The sequence below is a fragment of the Diadema antillarum genome, unplaced genomic scaffold (assembly GCF_040938485.1).
Source record: "Diadema antillarum isolate AM-2024a unplaced genomic scaffold, OU_Dant_1.0 seq00000986_RagTag, whole genome shotgun sequence".
NCBI lineage: Eukaryota > Metazoa > Echinodermata > Echinoidea > Diadematoida > Diadematidae > Diadema > Diadema antillarum.
In genome coordinates this window covers 100,555-119,434 of record NW_027271826.1, presented here as the reverse complement: position 1 = coordinate 119,434, position 18,880 = coordinate 100,555, and the positions used below count along the sequence as shown (strand labels likewise).

The window sequence follows — 18,880 nt, the reverse complement described above, 5'->3', positions numbered from 1 at the left end:
TATTTCAGTTATGCACTTTGGAAGGTACCCCCTTAAAACAAGACAAAGCAGACCCACAAGAATTATGAAGTATCAAGTTTTTTGAAAATTATTTTATAGGCTCCTTCTTGTAAAGTGATATTGGTCGGCAAAGGATACAAGAATAGTACGATATGGTTTGTCATTCAACTGAATTTACTGTGCCCGCTTGTTTTGAGATTTAAAACAAACATGGACAGATGTAAAGATATTATTGAGCTGAAATTGCTTTCGTTGCTGTCTTAAAAATGTGTTTTCAGCGTCAGCGGAAGATCAGGTGCTATTAAGCTAAATGATTGTACAGTATGTCCCAAAATAAATTACAACGGGGCCCTCCGCAATGATATCTTAGTGAATCAATCTAAATACAAATTCAGGGTATGAAAATATAACTCATTGTCTACATCTTACAGAAAACCCCACTCGATTTGCTTCAGTGGTCAAAGAGGAATACGGAATTTTGTAGAGGATGTCGGGAATCTCTTCTGTCCAAGTTCTGTCTATCATTCACACACAAGATCATCGAAATGCTAAACTCGGAAGAATCCGATTCATGACATGCTTTACAACAATCCATATTTCTCTGTGACCGCTTAACCAAATCGAATGGGGATTTCTGCAAAATAGAGCTAGAATGTTATATTTTAAGACCCTAAAGTAGCATTTAATCATATTGTGCATTATTAATGCGAAAATCTAATTGTAATTTTTTTGGGGGACATACTGCAGTAAGTCGCCCCAAAAATTACAACCAGATTTTCAAATTGATAACACCTAATATGATCAACCTGTCTAAGTGATACTTCCGTATCATCTTAACATCTTAGCTCTATTTTGCAGAAACCCAATTCAATTTGGTTAAAGGGTCAAAGAGAAATGTTGATTGTTGTAAAGCATGTCATGAGTCTGATTCTTCCAATTTTAGCAATTCAATGCTCTTGTGTGTGAATAATAGACAGAATTTGGACAGAAGAGATTCCCGACATCCTCTACAAAATTCTATATTTCTCTTTGACCAGAGAAGCAAATCGAATGGGGTTTTCTGTAAGATGTGGGCAATGAGTTATAGTTCCATACCCTGAATTTGTATTTAGATTGATTCACTATTTTCAAAGATATCATTGCGGAGGGCCCCGTTGTAATTTATTTTGGGATATACTGTAGAGGTTAAACATTTATACGCATTATACAAACGCAACTATTTATACTATTATACCAGCCGATCGCGATATTTTATGAGTCCTTGCATAATTCCTGAATTCGAGTATGTAGCCGTTGCGTGTTGATATTCTATATCATGAACTACGATTCAAACTATGACATATATATTATATGATAATACCAGTTACAGAAAAAAAACAAAACAAAAGTGCATGTCTACCGTGTAATTCGTGTGATGAATAATGGTGCCTATTTTGTATACACGTATTAATATTTGTGAAGGACAAAATTTGGGTAATGGAGTGCATATGAGCTTGGTGACAAAGAAGTATTACAATTCCAAATAATTTATCACACGTCTTGCAATGTTATACTAACCTGCATATCTACAACCAGCGGTGGTTTATGGAGCAAATTATGTCAATACTTGTACTCCTGCTTCTATACTTCTCTACCGTCCAAATTTTTTTGCAAGTATATGTTTATATATATATATATGTATATATACATTATGCACTAGGCAAAAAAAAAAGAATTTTATCGAGTTTATATTTTTCACAGAAGATCTATGTATTATATATCATACCAAAGGTAATTTGATTGGCTATCAACGTAAAAGGTCAATAAAAAAGGAAAATTTATGAATGAGTGAAGAGGTTTGTTTTTGTCCCCCTAGAAACAAAAGTAAAAATCTCAAAAATTGACATGTTCTCTTTCATTCGCAAATGCCCTTCAAGATAACAATGATAACGAAAGGCCAGTTTAACACAATGAGATGCATGAATGAAATAGCAAAAATGAGTTTTCGTTCTGCTTTTCTCTTTATAGCGTCAAACAAAATCACAGTGGGCAACTGAAGGTACGAAATATGAAATAAGAAATCTGTGAATTCAAACTCACAAGATATTTTAATTACCGTCCGATATCTGTTTTATCTCTTTTTCAAAGTTTTTTTGAGAACTGCATTTATGTTCGTTTATTGTCTTTTATCAAAGAGTGCAATATATTCACTTCTAACCAATATGGTTTTAGGGAGAGGCACTCCACTTCTCATGCATTAATCAATTTTATTCAAAATGTGATGTGTGCAATAGAAAATGAGGAAATTTGAATTGGCATATTTTTGGATTTGAGCAAGGCTTTTGATAGTCATGATCATGATATTTTACTGAATAAGATGTATTTGTATGGTATAAGAGGAATTGTTTTAGATTTGTTCCGCAGTTATTTATCCGACAGAGTGCAATATGTTGTTGTGGATGGTTTTCAATCTAAAACTAAAGAATTGAAGTGTGGAGTACCCCAAGGGTCAATCTTGGGACCTCTTTTATTTCTTTTTATATATGAATGACTTATGTAGATATATAATGCAATCATTGCGCCCTTTTTAGAATATGGTCTTTCTGTTTGGGGATGTGCTACAAAAATATATTTAGACAGACTTTTTTAAACTACAAAAACGTGCAATAAGGGTTATTAACCATTCAACTTATTTAGCTCACACTTCACCAATTTTTAATTCCCAAAAGATTTTAATGTTGTATGATAGATATAAGTATATTTTATGTAATCTTATGTTTTTATGGCATAGAAAGCTTTTACCCAAGTCTCTGCTTAAATTTCATTATTCATTCATCATACAAGAAACGCTGAGAAATTTCACATGCCAAAAGTAAGAACATCGTTATTTCAGAAATCTGTGTTTTATCAAGGTTCGCTTATATGGAATTCAATACCAGATGATATTCGTAAAGTTACTTCTTTTAATGTATTCAAACGTAAACTTAAAGAGAATTTTATACAAAATTATCGTTCCTAAGTTCTTGACAAGCTTGGCTGGCATTACATGTATTCTATCTAGTGATTGTAACTCACTTTGTTTGTACTGTCTTCGTAATGTAAATGTAGTGTTTTGTGTATCATGCTGTATTGCTTTTTGTTTTGTTCTTGCAATTGTATATTTGTTCATCTCGTTTTTTATAAATATGAAATAATTTTCCACCAGAGCATTTGTTTAATTGATTATCTGGGTTGGCGAGATTTTAAGGAAATTTGTAATTCCTCGTTGGCTGCTTCCCTTCAGCTTTATGTATTCCAAAGTTCTGTTTTTACTCTGTCTGTCATGATTGTTCATCAATGTCTTTCTCTGTTGTTTTTTTTTTAATGCTGAACAAATAGATTCAGTTCAGTTCAATTCAAAATGACATGGGAGCAAGGGCACAAAGGTGATTAAATGAGCAGAATGTTTTTGTTTCATTCTTTGATTAAGTAATTTGAGATTCATGAAACAGATTCAAGAACCAAATGTGACCGTGCACCTCAAAACGAACATAAAGTCGCACACACTGATTTTGCATGAGGACTGAAAATAAATGAAATGGGTCAACCTAGCCGAACTTGACTTTTTCATATTTTCTGAAAGAGCGGGTCTTCTTTTACATTACGCTAAAATTTGGTATCATAAAACGGGCAGGAAAGTGTGTTTTTCAGCAGTTTATCTCGAACATTTTTGATAGAATAGTGTGATTAGGTGTGTCTTTAGAATCCCTTTTTTCATTTCTGAAAAACCTTGTCCACACTCTTCACTTTCAACTCAAATAACTTTTTAAGAGATAATGTTACTGCTTTGAAAGTTGGCATTAGTTATGGCAGAAGGTGTTAATGAGGCATGCTTAATTTCAGTTTAATTTGATAATCCCTTCATTGTTGTAACTCTGGTGGTTTACTTCCTGTTTTTTTGTCCCATTCATCGCAGAGCCAGCACGGTTTGGTAAAGATTAAGCGCTTGAATAGACACTGTACTTCAGAGCCTCTTTTCTCAGTTCATTTTTTTCCTGAGTTTGCGCTTTCTTTCCAATATTTAGATAGGTTAGGAGAGTCTATGTGATTTGAGTTATACATCATTTTAAAGCTTAAAGTCTGCTCTTCCGGAATATGGTCTTAACTACAAATTCATGTCTGGCGATTTTTTGTTTGTTTTGAGGTGCAGGGTCACAAATATTATTTACAATTTTCCTAATTTGAGAAATCAGTACAAATTACTAGCATTTTTGTAAATATTGCTTCTTCTTTCATTTTATTTGAATGTAGATTTGACAGAAGATTCATCATTTTCCTCCGTTATTTTCAGCCTTTATTGATCTTTTGGTCTTCAAAGATGTTACAAAGATAAAACGTTTATTTTTTCAGCTTAATTCTTGAGTTTTATTGTATTAAATTTTCCTTTGTTTTTATTGTTACATGGAAGAGAACTTAGGCATGAATGACAACTTGTTCATTTTTGCAATTTTTACTTCTGTGCCTTGGAAGAGAAAAACAAAGGTGTGCACACATAAATTTTCCCTCTTTATTGACCTGCTGGGTTGATAGCCAATTGATTTTCCTTTCCTATGGTATATAATACTCTAACTTTTAGTCACATTTTCTATGAGAAATATGCACTTGAAAAAGTGTTTACTTCCTTTTCTTTTTTTTTCCTTTTTTTGCTGAGCGTATGATATACATATATAATTGTCAATTTTGAAAAGAAAGTTTTTGAAAGAAAGTTAAGAAGAAACCGTCTTCATAAATTTTCAATTTGGGCTTCGACTGAAACACAGTATCAAAATATTTTAGCTCTTTAGCATCGGTACCGCATACTATTGCTAAATTATTTTTAACTTATCTATGTGGGTAATTCCATAAATGAGGTACCCATCTTGAGATATGCTTATTTTGACAATGAAATCAGAAAATGATCTTTTCATTAAAAAAAAGAAAGAATTTTAAAAAGTCGCATTTAGTAAGTCCCTTCGAAAGAGAGTGAAACATAAAAAAGCGTTCTTTTTGTAAACGGGAAACCATGGCAACCTAAATAGCAACAAAGACTTCAACGTTGGTGCTTGATATGGATACCATTCTCATATAAGTTAATAAGGTTCCTCGTGTAAGCAATTTTCGTGACATCAAATCTTACACGAGGAGTTTAATTTAATAATTTGAAAAAAAATCCATCATTTCATGCATGACTTTTGTATATAGTATTCAAAATTTGCTTGTCTTCTATCATTTGTCAGCCATTAAAATATACTTTTATCCACCAATAAGCTTTAATCTGTTAAGCATATATTGCAGTAAAAATGCCCAATTTTGCCCAAAACGTCGTATTTTGCACTTTTTTGTAAAAATATGTTGGGTGCTTTGTTATAACATATTTTGCTTCTTTCAAAAAGGAAGATATTTACCTGAATAATAGGACTCAGAATAAAATTGCTGCAGGGCTTGTACTTTGTAAGCAATGGCATGATGAAACTAATAAAAGGGGACATGCATTTAACCAATGTGAGCTTCTTTTATAAAATTACCTTTGTTTTCCTGGACTTCTTCAAGGCCTTCTAATATATAGTAAACATGACGCTATGTCACTGAACGAATGATCAAAAGCCCATTATACCTGATTTATAGTGATACCCTATAAACTCTAACTTTATTCTTTCTGAGAGGACAACAAGAACGCATTATTTATGCAATATCTACGCTGCCCTCCCACAGTCATAGTGCTGAACATGTACATCGTCTTACAAACGTTATATTTCTATTATTATGTTTCACTAAGAGCGATTTATGTGCGATTTCAATAGCAATAATACCACATTCAATTTATTCTAAGCTTCCATGATTATCATGCTGACTAGTGTAATGAGTTTCAATTTTGTTTTCGGAAGAGGCTTATTGACACGAAATACATTATGTGTATGTTTGTAGCATTCAAGGCTTCTTTGAAGTAAAGGAGCATTGTTCGTAAGACTCGTTTGAGAACAAGTTCGGCTTTTTTTTCCTCTCAATTTTTCAACCTATTTATCATAAACCTACGGAAGTCCGCTTCACTTAATGTCAAGAATTGATTAATCTATACCTTTCTTATAATTGTTGTCATAGATTGATGCGGAGCTGGAGCATGCAGTTCAATGTAAAACATTGGTTATCATTCTATGTCTTTTCCTCTCCCTTATATGATGGTCGATGTCAAGAACCACTGAAACTCTCCAATATTTTAGCCAATATACAGTGACAAAATTGCCATTTCGTTCAATTTTTTACTTTGAATTAATTTAGACTAACTACTTGGAATTGATCTATCAGATTTGATACAAAGCATGCCTCTTAAACCTTTGACTGTTAAGGCAGTTTGGTTCCCAAATGTTATGAATAATTTGTTGTTGATTATAATGCCCTTCAACTGTTCAGAGATCTGTTTTGTTTATTTTCCCGGAAATCTTACTATAGACTTATCCTTTGAGCAGTACTGCCAGAATTCAGAGAAATAATTCACCGTGTCCACTGTTATACGTAGGATGAGCATGGTGGGCAATGCGTGGGTTGAAAATTAGACATGGGACCTTATACAAAAGCTGGACGTTACCTCGAAGTCAGTGTTAGGTTAATGATTGTTTGACATGAGAGGATATATAGAGAAAGAAATTCTTGTTAATTGCTCATGTTACCACCATATTATCATTAATACAATTTTGTTTTGTACTCTTTGTATTTTTCCCAGTCCAATGGCGTCCTACAGATGTATTGAGAGAGGACTGTCGAAAATATTTGGCAAGTACGGACGGTATCTTGCTCGCTGGCCAGCCTTCTTCTTGACGGTCCCGTTGCTGCTGACTGCTGTTCTCGGCAGCGGGATCGTCTTCTTGCAGATGGATACAGACGTCATTTACCTCTTCACCCCCGACGTCAGTCGGGCTCACGACGATGCCGAGATCATTTATGACCTCTTTCCGGTCGATTACGACGAGTACTACCCCAGCCGCGGCAAAGGTGACGAAGACCTGGCCGCTAATATCATAGTCCAGCCCAAGACTGGTGATAATGTGCTCACAGAAGCCATTATCGCTGAGATGCTACGCTTTGATCGCGGTGTGCGAAACATTACGGTCCTCAACGATAGTGGTGTTGAATACAACTTTGAAGCCGTATGCGCCAGACAGCAAGGTGACTGCCTGTTGAATTCTGTTTTGCAGGTGTTTGCGTACAATGAAAGTCGAGTGAGGGACACCACTTTGACGTATCCATTGTACTCCCCAACTCATGAGGACACGGTTTATTTCTTAGGGCCATTCTTTGGTGATGTCACACTAGGGGATGATATGTCAACCATTACCAAGGCAGGTTTCACCGCCTTGGCGTATTACTTGAAGACAACTCCAGAGCTCGAGTCCGAGGGAAGAGATTGGGAGAAAAAATTTGTCGACTACGCCGACAACTTCCGATCCGACGTCATCTCCGTTTCCTACATCGTGTCGCAGTCGCTCGACAGCGAGATCCATTTGGCGGCAGAAGAAATCTTTCCTTTTTTCACCGTTTCCTACACCCTCATATGCACGTTTGCCTGCGTGACTTGCGTAATGACGGACTGGGTGTACAGTAAATCTCTGCTTGCCTTCATGGGAGTCATATCGGCTTCTTTAGCCGTGGCTTCGACGCTTGGACTTCTCTCATTTGCTGGCGTCAACTTCAATGTTGTGACTCTGTCGATGCCTTTTCTCATTCTAGGTAAGAGCTTGGTCTTTAGATTTATGCTGTGGCTAGATTAAAAGAATTAGCTTCACGAGTAAATGAGGAACTACATATGGTTTAAAGGTCGTATATCCCTTTTGCAAACGTCACGAAATTGTTCCGTGTTTTAAGAATGATATTCCCCAACAACTGTATGAAATGTTACGGTAATACACCTGTAAGTTTTGGGGCTTTTTAAGGAATTATAAAGTAAAATCATGTCACTCAAGAATGCCCTCCCCTTTTGCACCAAGAATAACGGATGGAATTTCATTCGGTGTGAATAAGTTCACTGGAAATCATTGTATTGTTTCCCCGCCATCATGAAGACATATCCAGTTTTACCATTCTACCATTCGGTGTCTCGCGTGCGTTGGTTTTAAACGCTCCATCTCCTCTTCCTTCGCCCCTTTTTCCTGTCTGCTTCAGTCTCTTCCTGTTTTTCCTTCCACCCTATTTTATTTCTTTACTTTTCAAGAGAGCTGTCTCGTGTTTGTGTATATGTGTGTGTGCGGATATGTGTGTTTATTTATGTATGGATATATACATTTCTTTTTGTCTTTCCATTTTAGGCATTTTACCTTCTTCTGCTTGTTTAGCAATACAGTATATTCTTTTTTTTCTCATGAATACACTGCAAACCAGAAGTTCTGCTTTTTAGCAGTCCTCTCAATTTCCAACAACTTTTTTTTCGGCATTCTACACATTCGTAAAAAAAAAATAAAACAAAATACGTTTTTCGTGTCTAGGAAATAATATTTTGATCGACACGGTTTCCTATCTAGAGAAATACTGACTGAAATGTTTACTATCGACGTGGCGTCCTTATTGCTGTTAATGAATGTATTGATGGCTTTCCAAGTATTTTTGATATAGCGGTTAAAAAGAGGTCTGCTCAGTGAAAAATTTACGCTTTTCACAGCGTAGTATCTGGGTAAGGAGAATTTGGAATGAAGTAAATTTGATTTGATTTCATGTATTTATTTTCATTTTCAACAGAGCATATGTGTGCTAAACATGCGCAAAAACAAAGCAATATGAAACTTCTACATAATCTTGTATCGAAATATTTTACGAGCACAATAAATTTTGAAGCCTAGATGCCTGATATTTGCTTTATAATGTTGAAACTTTTGAAAATGGAGGGAAAGGTAGAAATAAAGCTTGTAATATGAATTCCCCTCAAGACTGTAATTGACAAGGTACAGAAAAACGATACAGTGTACGGGTAGAGAAGCGTAGACATAAAGTGACATCAACACAACGACAAAACTAAAACCTCCATTAAGCCTTTCAAATAACTGAGATGATTTTTTTTTTAGTGAGTTTAATTTTGACAACAAAGTACAATTTATTTTTCGTTTGTTTATTGAAAGCAGCAAAGACTTTGACACCCATCGAGCCTAAAAGCGTACGTGAACGTTGGTAATCTCTAGATTTTTTTTCATTATGGAAAATACTAATGTCAAATAATAAAATCAAGGTTCTCATATATACCTCATACACGTCATAGGCGAAATTCGGACCCTCAGTAGCATATACACTTCAGATTTCAATTGATAGTTTGATAACAAATTAAAAAAGAAAATCTTACCAAATTTTTTCAAGTGCGTATGAAGCTTCAAACGTTCTTGATTATCAAATCAGATTCGACTACAATACTCCCTGTCAAGTGTTTAATCGACCCCCATCTCAAAATATTGATGTTTTTATTGTAGATTTTGCGATTCTTTTGGATTAGACAAACTTGAAATTATGTGACTGTTTTATTTTGAGTGATTTTGATATAGATTTAACAAAACCAAATGTTAATCTGAAGGTCATTCTAAGAATCGTTGTCCAGTTTTTATCTGCAACCAGTTAGTGATCGTCCCACGGGTATTACTCAAGCATTTGCTTCTATAACATCCATACCAATGTAACTATCCCTATACAGTCAGGTTCTTGTAAATGACGTGTGATCATTTGTAAATTTTCACTACTTTATCAAGCCTTATTTATGTTAAGAAAACGTCGTGTAAAATCAGAGATGTTTGATTAATGAATTTGGTTCAAGGACCTTTTTTAACGAAGATGAATGGCATACAGTGGAATAATGTTTTGGTGAAAATGATGGAAAAAAAATAAGATTATGAAGAAAGTTTTCCAAAGAAATCCTTTTGCCTTTATAAACGTAGGAACAAAAAGGCCATGGTTAACAAAGTAATTACAAAAACTTTGTCAAAAAATTCACAGTTATATAAGAAATACCTTTTGAATTCCATCTTGCATCGAAAAGAAGTGAATAAAACATTTTTATTTAAAGTAAAAAGAAATACTGTAACTATGATGATACGACAAGATACGAGATATTAGTTGAATAGGAAATTTGATGTAGTTAAGGTAACATAAAATCCATCTGGAAATTAATCAACAATATCTTTAATAAGCTAATGGAATACAGTTATTGATTCTCTTTATTTTAGAAGTTAAAAATATAACCAACAGTAAAGGTATTGTAGATACATTTGATGACATTATGTTAACGTCGGAACTCATTTGCAAGATGTAGATAATGGTATAAATGAGAATAAATCTTTTCATGGTATTATCTGAAAACGCCAAATAATGGTATTTTTGTTACAGCCGATAACAAATAATGACAAAGTAACCATAGTAGACATGAAAAAAAAACCATCAGGTCTGATACTGATGATATTGACATCACGATTGTAAAATTTGTAATTTTATTGATAAATTTGTGTTCCATTATGTAATATTTTCACCAAATGTTTATGTATCAGTACTTTTCTTGAGAAAATGGAACTGCACGAGTTACACGTATATATAAAAACGGAAAATTAACTGATGTAAATGATAATCGTTCAATATTGGCATTGACTATATTTTGGACAATATTAGAAAACTTTGTTTATAACAGATGAACAAAATCTTTAGATAAGCATGATATTAGTTTAAGGCAGATATATATTCAACAGAAACAGCAGTATTGCAGGTTTATTGACAAGGTAAATAGAGTTATAAAGACAGCAGAGAATGTGCGTTAAGTGTTTTATTGATTTAACCAAAAAATAGATGTCATAGACCATTTGATTACTACTATTATTATCATCATCTAGAAAAAAAATATATATTATTGCGGTGTAAGGGGCACTCCATTAAACTGCTGACAAGTTTTCAATATCTCTCAAATCGTCAACAATTAACATGTATTAATGGTGTCCCATCTAAAAGAAATAAAGTGTGGAGTACTAAAAGGGTCTGTTCTTGGGCCTCTTCTTTTTTCTTCAATGTATGATGATAATTAATCATACTCGACATATGATTTGTATTATTTCGTATACAGATCCTAAGAAATCATTTCATGATATAAATGTTCAACTTGGTTGTATTTATAAGCGATTAGATGTCAGGAAATAAATTGATTCTGAATGTTTATAAAAACCTATTATGTATTATATGGAACAAGAACTAAAATTGATCGTAAATTGAATTTGATTTATAGCGATAAGAAAAAAAAAGAACGGGTTTATGATATCGAATTCTGGGATGTTTTTAAAGATGACCAATTGTTTTGAAATCCCGATGTTAACCGCAAATGTTCAACCATATCCAATTTCTTCCACATTTTTTAAACATGTTACTTAATTCTTTTGTTTCACCTCACTTAAGATACTGTAGTATTGTTTTGGTCTTCACTGCAAAGAGGAAATATTGATCGCATTCATAAATGAACACAGATACGCAGTGTTGGTTGATAACCAACTCTTTATATTTAGCTCTTAGTATGCATTATCTCTTAAGATGAAAATTATACCTGTTCAAGAATTTATTTCTCTTGAAAGTGTAGTCTTTATGCTTAAAGTTTACAACGATAATCTTCCAAAAGTATTTCACAGTCAATTCACTCTGAATGCGTAATTACAACACTAGGAACGTTCAAAATATTCACACACCATTAAACCGCATTTCAACAACTCAATCTTCCATACTTTACTATGGCCCTATTCTTTGGAATACTCTTCTCCCAGCAATCAAGAGCAGTAATACTTTAAGTCAATTTGAAAGGCTTTACAATATATCATATTACCATTATGATTATCACTACTTTCATTATTGAAGTTATTACCCTAAACATTGTATCATGGGTTCTTTTATTGTTCATGTGATATATTGCATGCTATTTGCAGGCATTGGACTTGATGACATGTTCATTATGGTAGCAGCATGGAGGAAAACTAGTCCATGTGAGACTGTTGAGGAGCGAATGGGTGGGACGTATGCTGAGGCGGCAATTTCTATCACCATCACCAGCATCACCGACGCCCTTGCCTTCTGCATTGGGTCGATCGCCCCTTTACCAGCCGTCCGCGTCTTCTGTCTCTACACTGGCGTTGCCGTCATCTTTGACTTTATTTTCCAGATCACTTTCTTCGGGGCCTGCATGGTGTACAGCGGTCGCAGGGAGGAGGCGAATCGTCACTGCATGACGCTGATGAAAGTTCTCCCCCACGACCAGGCGAGCTCGACAGCTTACAAGTTGTTCTGCGCAGGTGGAATGTCTCCAGATGATCGCCGAAATAGTGAAAAGAAATCCTGCGAAACAGGCGTCATGACTTTCTTCAAGGACTACTATGGGCCAGCGCTGTTGACCCTTCCAGCCAAAATCCTAACTCTGCTAATGTTTTGTGGCTATCTCGGTGGAGCGATTTATGGATGTGTTGCAGTAACAGAGGGATTTGAGCTTAAATTACTGGCAAGGGACGGATCCGCTGCTTCTATGTTCTTTGAGCATCAAGCAGATTATTTCTCAGAGTATAGTCCCTTTATTTCCGTCGCATTCCAGGACAAAGTAAATTACAGTGACCCTGCCGTTCAGAGACAGGTTGAAAATGTAGTCGCAGATTTTGAAAGCAGCGATTACATTCACTCCGCCGAAATAACCGAATTCTGGCTAAGAGACTACTTAAGCTTTTTGCAGCACTCCCATGGCACAGACGCCAGTAGTGAAGACTTCATCTCAATTCTTGTCACCGAGTTTCTTCAAAATCCAATCTTCTCTAAATATGTAGAGGATATCGTTTTCGAGGAAGGATCCAATAACACCGTGATCGCAGCATCCAGATTTTTACTGACGGGAAAGAATGCTCGTACCACGAATCAGCAGATAGAACTAATGGCTGATGTGCGTCAGAGAGCAGATGGCTCTAACATGAGTTTGACCGCCTTCTCGCCTTTCTTCATCACATACGAACAATATGTGATAATCAGGCCTCTCACGATTCAAACTCTCTCCATCGCTGTCGCCTGCATGTTTGTCATCGCCTTCATTCTCATTCCAAGCCCCATCTGCTCGCTGGTGGTCACCATCTGCATCGCATCTATCGAGATTGGTATCATCGGCTACATGTCACTCTGGGATGTCAGCCTTGACAGCGTCTCTATGATCAACCTCATCCTCTGCATTGGATACAGCGTGGACTTCTCCGCCCACATCACTTACTCCTTTCTCTCTGGCACAGAAATCTACGACGGCAAACGGAAAGACGAACTCTCGATCTCCTCTCAGCACGCAGTGATGGCGCTCTACTCTCTCGGAATGCCCATCCTTCAAGGAGCCATTTCAACAATCATTGCCGTCATCGTCCTCAACTGGTCCTCCAGTTACATCTTCCGAGCTTTCTTCAAGATCATGTTCCTAGTGATGGTCTTTGGGATGCTGCACAGTCTGGTCTTTCTACCGGTCCTATTATCATCCTTCGGGGTGTGTCTCCGATGGTCTACTCCTTCTCTGGAGCCTCTAGCCAAACCTGACAAGGCAGAAGGTAAAGACCAGGTGCTTGTCTGAACAATTTAAAAAGCAAATAATGTTAATAATGATACTCTTCATTTCCTGGGTAGTCTTAAGTGTTAGCACCACACTCTTCTGAAGGACCCTGTCATCATTATCATTCTAGCATCATCAGGTCTCGGTATATCCTCCTAGTTCAAGAGGCATATTGTGAGTGAAATGTCTTGCCGAAGAACGACCACACCAGGCGTGATTCAGACACAGGATCCTCTGCTTGAATATTGAGAGCTTTATGCATTTTATCACATGTTCTCACAGAGACGGGATCGGAAAAAAAAAAGATTGAGCTATAAATGTTACTTATTAAGTAAATCTGTAGTTTTAGTAAACGCGATTTGTCAACATTTCCAGACACTGCGTCCTACAGTGCATTACGAATTTGTCCTTATCGACGAAGTAACACAGCTCTCACAATATGATTTTCTGATAGAACACATCATGAACGTGCTTATTTTGCATCGTATGGCAGTAACGACGAGATTATAACTTCTGCTACTGTATTTGATGTAGGAATAAAACCAACGCCTATATCACATTAACACTTTTCCTCTTGCCACCAACAGATTTACAAGATCTTCATCATCTATCGTCACCTGGGGAGAAGAGTGCCTTTGACCACTCGTCCACACCATGCACAAATAGTGCTTTCGAATGACAAAATCCCCGTACAGCCAACCCCCATTATGACGAAATCCTCCGGATCGGCAGTTTCCTTTCGTTACATCGAAATTCCGTTATAGTCAAACAGTGAAGTATATAAAGATACGAACGTGTAGATGATCATTTTAGGACCTGAAATTTTACTGCGAGACTTTCGTTAAAGCCATGCTCGTTAAAACGAGAGTACGGTATAAATATATATATATATATATATATATATATATATATATATATATTTGCACAATACTTGCATAGCCCGGAGTAGAAACTGGGAGATATCTCGAATCTGAACTACCTAACTCTCTGCATAAATAGTCGAAACATAATGTAGCCCGAGCAAGAGTAATGTTTGCCCGCTCTCGAGAGGTAGTTCAGGTTCACAGCTTCAAGCCCGGGCTAACGTCAGTATAATAATGGTATCCTACGTCAGTATAATAATGGTATCTTAATTTTGGATCGGGTTACCATGGTTACATTCTGTGACGCTGGCGGGAAACACAGCTGAAGGAGGGGAGGGGTGATAAGGTTACATTGACAGCTTCAAGTGGGCTCGCACGCCACTCGGATGATCAAGAATAGCACCCTGCTGCTAAAGTTATCTCGCTTCAAAAGCGAGCGAAAGTCGTGCGGAGTATAAAAGGGGTATAAGAGGACTTTTTTTCTTACAATACAATACAGTACAATACAATGCAATGCAATACAATTTTTACATTTGTATAGCGCTCGTGCAAACTATCTACTTGTTTCACTGCAACGTTCATTGGTTAATATCAAATGATTAGAGGAAAAGCGTCAGCTGAAAATCTGTATATAGGAACAAAAGCATCACAAAGAGGTTCAGGTACGTGGATCCCTAGTTTTTGGAAGTTAGGTTATTCTAAGCTATTACATGGAAATAGAGCAATTCTTTATTGCATTTCATTATGTTGGTTTGTTGATCTGTTGACTGTGATTAGATGTTTAGGTAGGTAAGGTTTGGCAAATGTTGATTTAATGACAAGTTGGATAGTTGAATTTGTCATTTTCCCTTTTTTTAAAATTAAACTGAGTATTTAATAATCATACAACCACAATTGATAGATGTCATGGAGAAGAACAAGCAAAATCTTCGTAGTTCTCATGTCATTGTTTATTGTTTTAAAAATCAATACGGACAATACACACAGTAGAATAGGCTTACAGCTTGTAAAAAGAAAAGAAAAGTGACAGAATGATAATTTTGGCATGACGTAAGTTCCGTGCAAAGAATAAGAGAAAATAAATATTCACCGAAACTCCTAGATAAGAAAGATTACACAATTCACGAGAATCGCATGGATAGTACTTTATGTAGAGAAAGGCAATATTCACGGGCAAAGGACATTTACCAATAGATAGCAATTTCATGAGCAGAAAGAATCAAACTCATATCGTAGTGATAGTTCATGCTACTGAAGTCCCTGCATTCTAGTTGCTATTCTCTGTATGCCGGCATCTGTCATAGCTGTTATCAGATGTCTAAACGTATGCGGCGTTTTATGCTCTAATGTGAAATTCTATGAACATAGTGTTGCAACATTAAACTGTGATCAAGAAGAACCTAAAGTTATGAGTAAACAGACATCATGTCAAAATTACGTGGAAATTTGTTGATTAATGAATTAATTTATCAATTGAGTGGATAATCTATGGCCCGAATTCACGAAGGTGGTACAATTGAAACCATGGTTAAAACCATGGACAATTTGTATGTAGCGCCAAGTGTCGCATGGCCTACTTCGTTACGAATTCAGTCATTTCGTCGCCGAAATGACAACATTTCGTCGACGAAATGACAAATTTCTTAACGAAATAGGCCATGCGACACTTGGCGCTCCATACAAATTGTCCATGGTTTAGACCATGGTTTCAATTGTACCACCTTCGTGAATTCGGGCCTATATGTTTCTCAAGCATTTGTCCATATTCTTCTGGAGCAAAACGTGTCCCCGGATATCACTATTTTGAATGAAAATGACTAAAGGAAACAGAGTCAGGGCTTTACCGTCCTCACTCCACTTGTCACTTTAGTGGACTTATTACAACATTGTTGCAACACTTCCTATTGAAATTGCATGAGTGGTTTAGATTTGGTTGGTATATCTGTATTTATTTCATTTTCTCTAGGGGACCGTTTCATGAAAGTTGTCAGCCCTGACAAGTTGTCAGTCACTGACAATTACCATGGTAACAGTCAGTAACAAGAGCTTCTTAGCCAATCAGAACCGAGGATTTTGCTGAAATTGTCAGCGCTGACTATATTGATGAAACACCCCCTGGTTTAGGAAGAAATGGATTTAGAATATGAAAGAAAAATGAAAGATGTTAATCAATACAGGAACCAACAACACTGTCAATAGCGACAACACTAACAACGAAAGCAACATTAGATTGAATACCATAATCATACACAAACAAGGAGATAATACGGGAAACCGTTACCTTCAGCAAAGCTTGATTTTGATGTTGTCCCCTTATTTTACTTTTACATTATCCGAAAACAATAAAAACAGGTCCTATCACATGATTGGACAAAACATGGACTGTGCACGATAGTTGCTTTATGTACGTCATATCATATTTTTAACCCCGCATAAAAGTAAACAAAAAGCTCCGCCTTGTATTAAAATTATTGACTCATTGGCTATACAGTCAAAAGGGGCGACTTCCACATACAACCCTGTTGGGTTTTCCATGTATACATTACTGATGAGATATTCATATCGGTCGAAGTAAAAGATTATCAAGCAACTAATGTTTCACATGTACTGCACTTTGCACCTTTTTGCAGCTGCAAGTTATTATTTTGTGTGTTGCGGGGAAGCCCAGTCGCTTTGTAAATATTGAGCAATATTGTCGGCGTCATATATGCAGCTCAGGATTTGTTTTGTTTTCTGTTGGACTAAAATCAAACATGAATTGATGTGCATGCAGTGACTACTGAGCACATTTTATTCTTGTCCGAGCATGTAAACCAGACTTGTTTTTATTGCCCTGACAACATTGGCACATCAAAAAGAAGAAATTTACTGAGGATCTACATGCTGATCAAATGGACAAACACACGGATACGCAGTAAAAATCTCCTTAAAGAACTTGGGTCGTTTCTGTATTTGATGTTTTATATTTCATTTTGCAAACAAAAACAAAATTTCGCATGACATTATACTTCAATAATATTTGACATACATTGGATACAAAGCTGAATACAGGATACAAAAATAATTTGTAAAATAAATAATTACAAAATAATATAATTATTCAATTACAAATAGTAGTAAAACATTTCCATGTAATTATGTAATTAATCTCTCGGAAATGATTATTGAAATGTAAGGGAGATCGCCATACGCAGTTTCCTGATATCCATGCCTCCCTCGGGAAAACAAAGTGCATGGACATTTAGTATCAGGAAAAATATGGCGAATAATGTAGCAAGCGAAGAGAGAAGAAAGAAAATTATACAGAATGTGAAGGGGGAGGGGGAAGGAGGGGAGAGGTAAAGAAGTTGATTATTTTGCATTCTATGCGTAAATCTATAAAAAACAAGTGATTTATGTGCCCATTAGTTGTTGATGGTTGTGTATTTATAGGCCTCCGTCAGAATGTACTGTGTGTGTGTGTGTGTGTGTGCGAATTAACTTTTCCGTGCTATCTTGTATGTTTGTGTATGCGCTGGCGGGGGGGGGGGGGTTGTTGGGAATTACTGGTAGTAGATATAAGGAATATAGAGTAGATATAAGGAATATAGACAATATTAGCTATAGAAATGAAAATATTCAACTCAAAGATTTTATGTGTATTTGCGCTTTATATATACTTTTCTGCATCAATAAAATTATTAAAAGTTTAGGACTTCGGTAGATTATGTTAAAAAAAGACGGATTTTGTTTTGATCATTCGAATCATGACGTAAGAGTTGACATACCTTGGTATGATGTTGTTTGTGTATAATTTTGTTTGCCTTTGTATATTTGTTTTAAGGAATGTGAATATTGTGAGTTGAAAGAAATTCGAAAAAGTGTGTGTTTCGCATGTATTTATATTCATCTGCACGCAATTCAAAGAGAACTATCATACGTATAGTGATAGAATGCATGTGAAAAGCTTCCATGAATCGATTTAAAAAAATCATATGTCAACGATACTTGGAATTTAGGCCTACAGTAAGCAAAACAAAAAAATCGCCTTTCAAAGTAATAAAACTCATGTGTGCAATTTGCAATATATATCACTGTTTCTTGAAAGCGTGTGCAACATGAAAATATTAAATTCGTTTTCATGTTCAAGTTGACCACTCTTTAACCATTTTTCTGTCTGTTTGATTGCACTATATTGCAGCCAGCTTGAAAGTAGGGATACAGTTCGTTATTCCGAAGGTTCATTAGTCTTAAAGTGAAATAAAGTTCGTTATTCCGAATTCTGTTCGTTCATCCAAAAATGAATTAAGCCTGATAAGGTTCTTAATTCCGAACGATCGTTAGTACGCACCGTCTTAATACTATCGGGTTAACGAGCCTTTGGAATAACGAACCTCACCCTGAAAGTATATAGTGGCATTGCACGTCAACGATCTTTCTAGCTGGAACAATGCGACACTAAAACCCCACATGTACCCAGTGAATGTAT

General features: G+C 35.9%; 1 protein-coding gene across 1 annotated transcript; it reads left to right on the top strand.

The window, feature by feature from the left end:
- Positions 1-6,719: 6,719 nt before the first annotated feature.
- LOC139742214 (patched domain-containing protein 3-like) lies at positions 6,720-13,570 on the top strand. Its single transcript, XM_071652790.1, has 2 exons — positions 6,720-7,719; positions 11,913-13,570. The coding sequence occupies exons 1-2, from the start codon at positions 6,720-6,722 to the stop codon at positions 13,568-13,570; spliced, it is 2,658 nt and encodes an 885-aa protein (XP_071508891.1).
- The last annotated feature ends 5,310 nt before the right edge of the window (positions 13,571-18,880 follow it).

What these genes read in the sequence shown, in the direction of transcription:
- LOC139742214 (XM_071652790.1), top strand. Translation starts at nt 6,720, where the DNA reads ATGGCGTCCTACAGATGTATTGAGAGAGGACTGTCGAAAATATTTGGC. An exon ending in GATGCCTTTTCTCATTCTAG is followed by an intron (nt 7,720 to 11,912) that starts GTAAGAGCTTGG and finishes TGCTATTTGCAG; the next exon opens with GCATTGGACTTGATGACATG.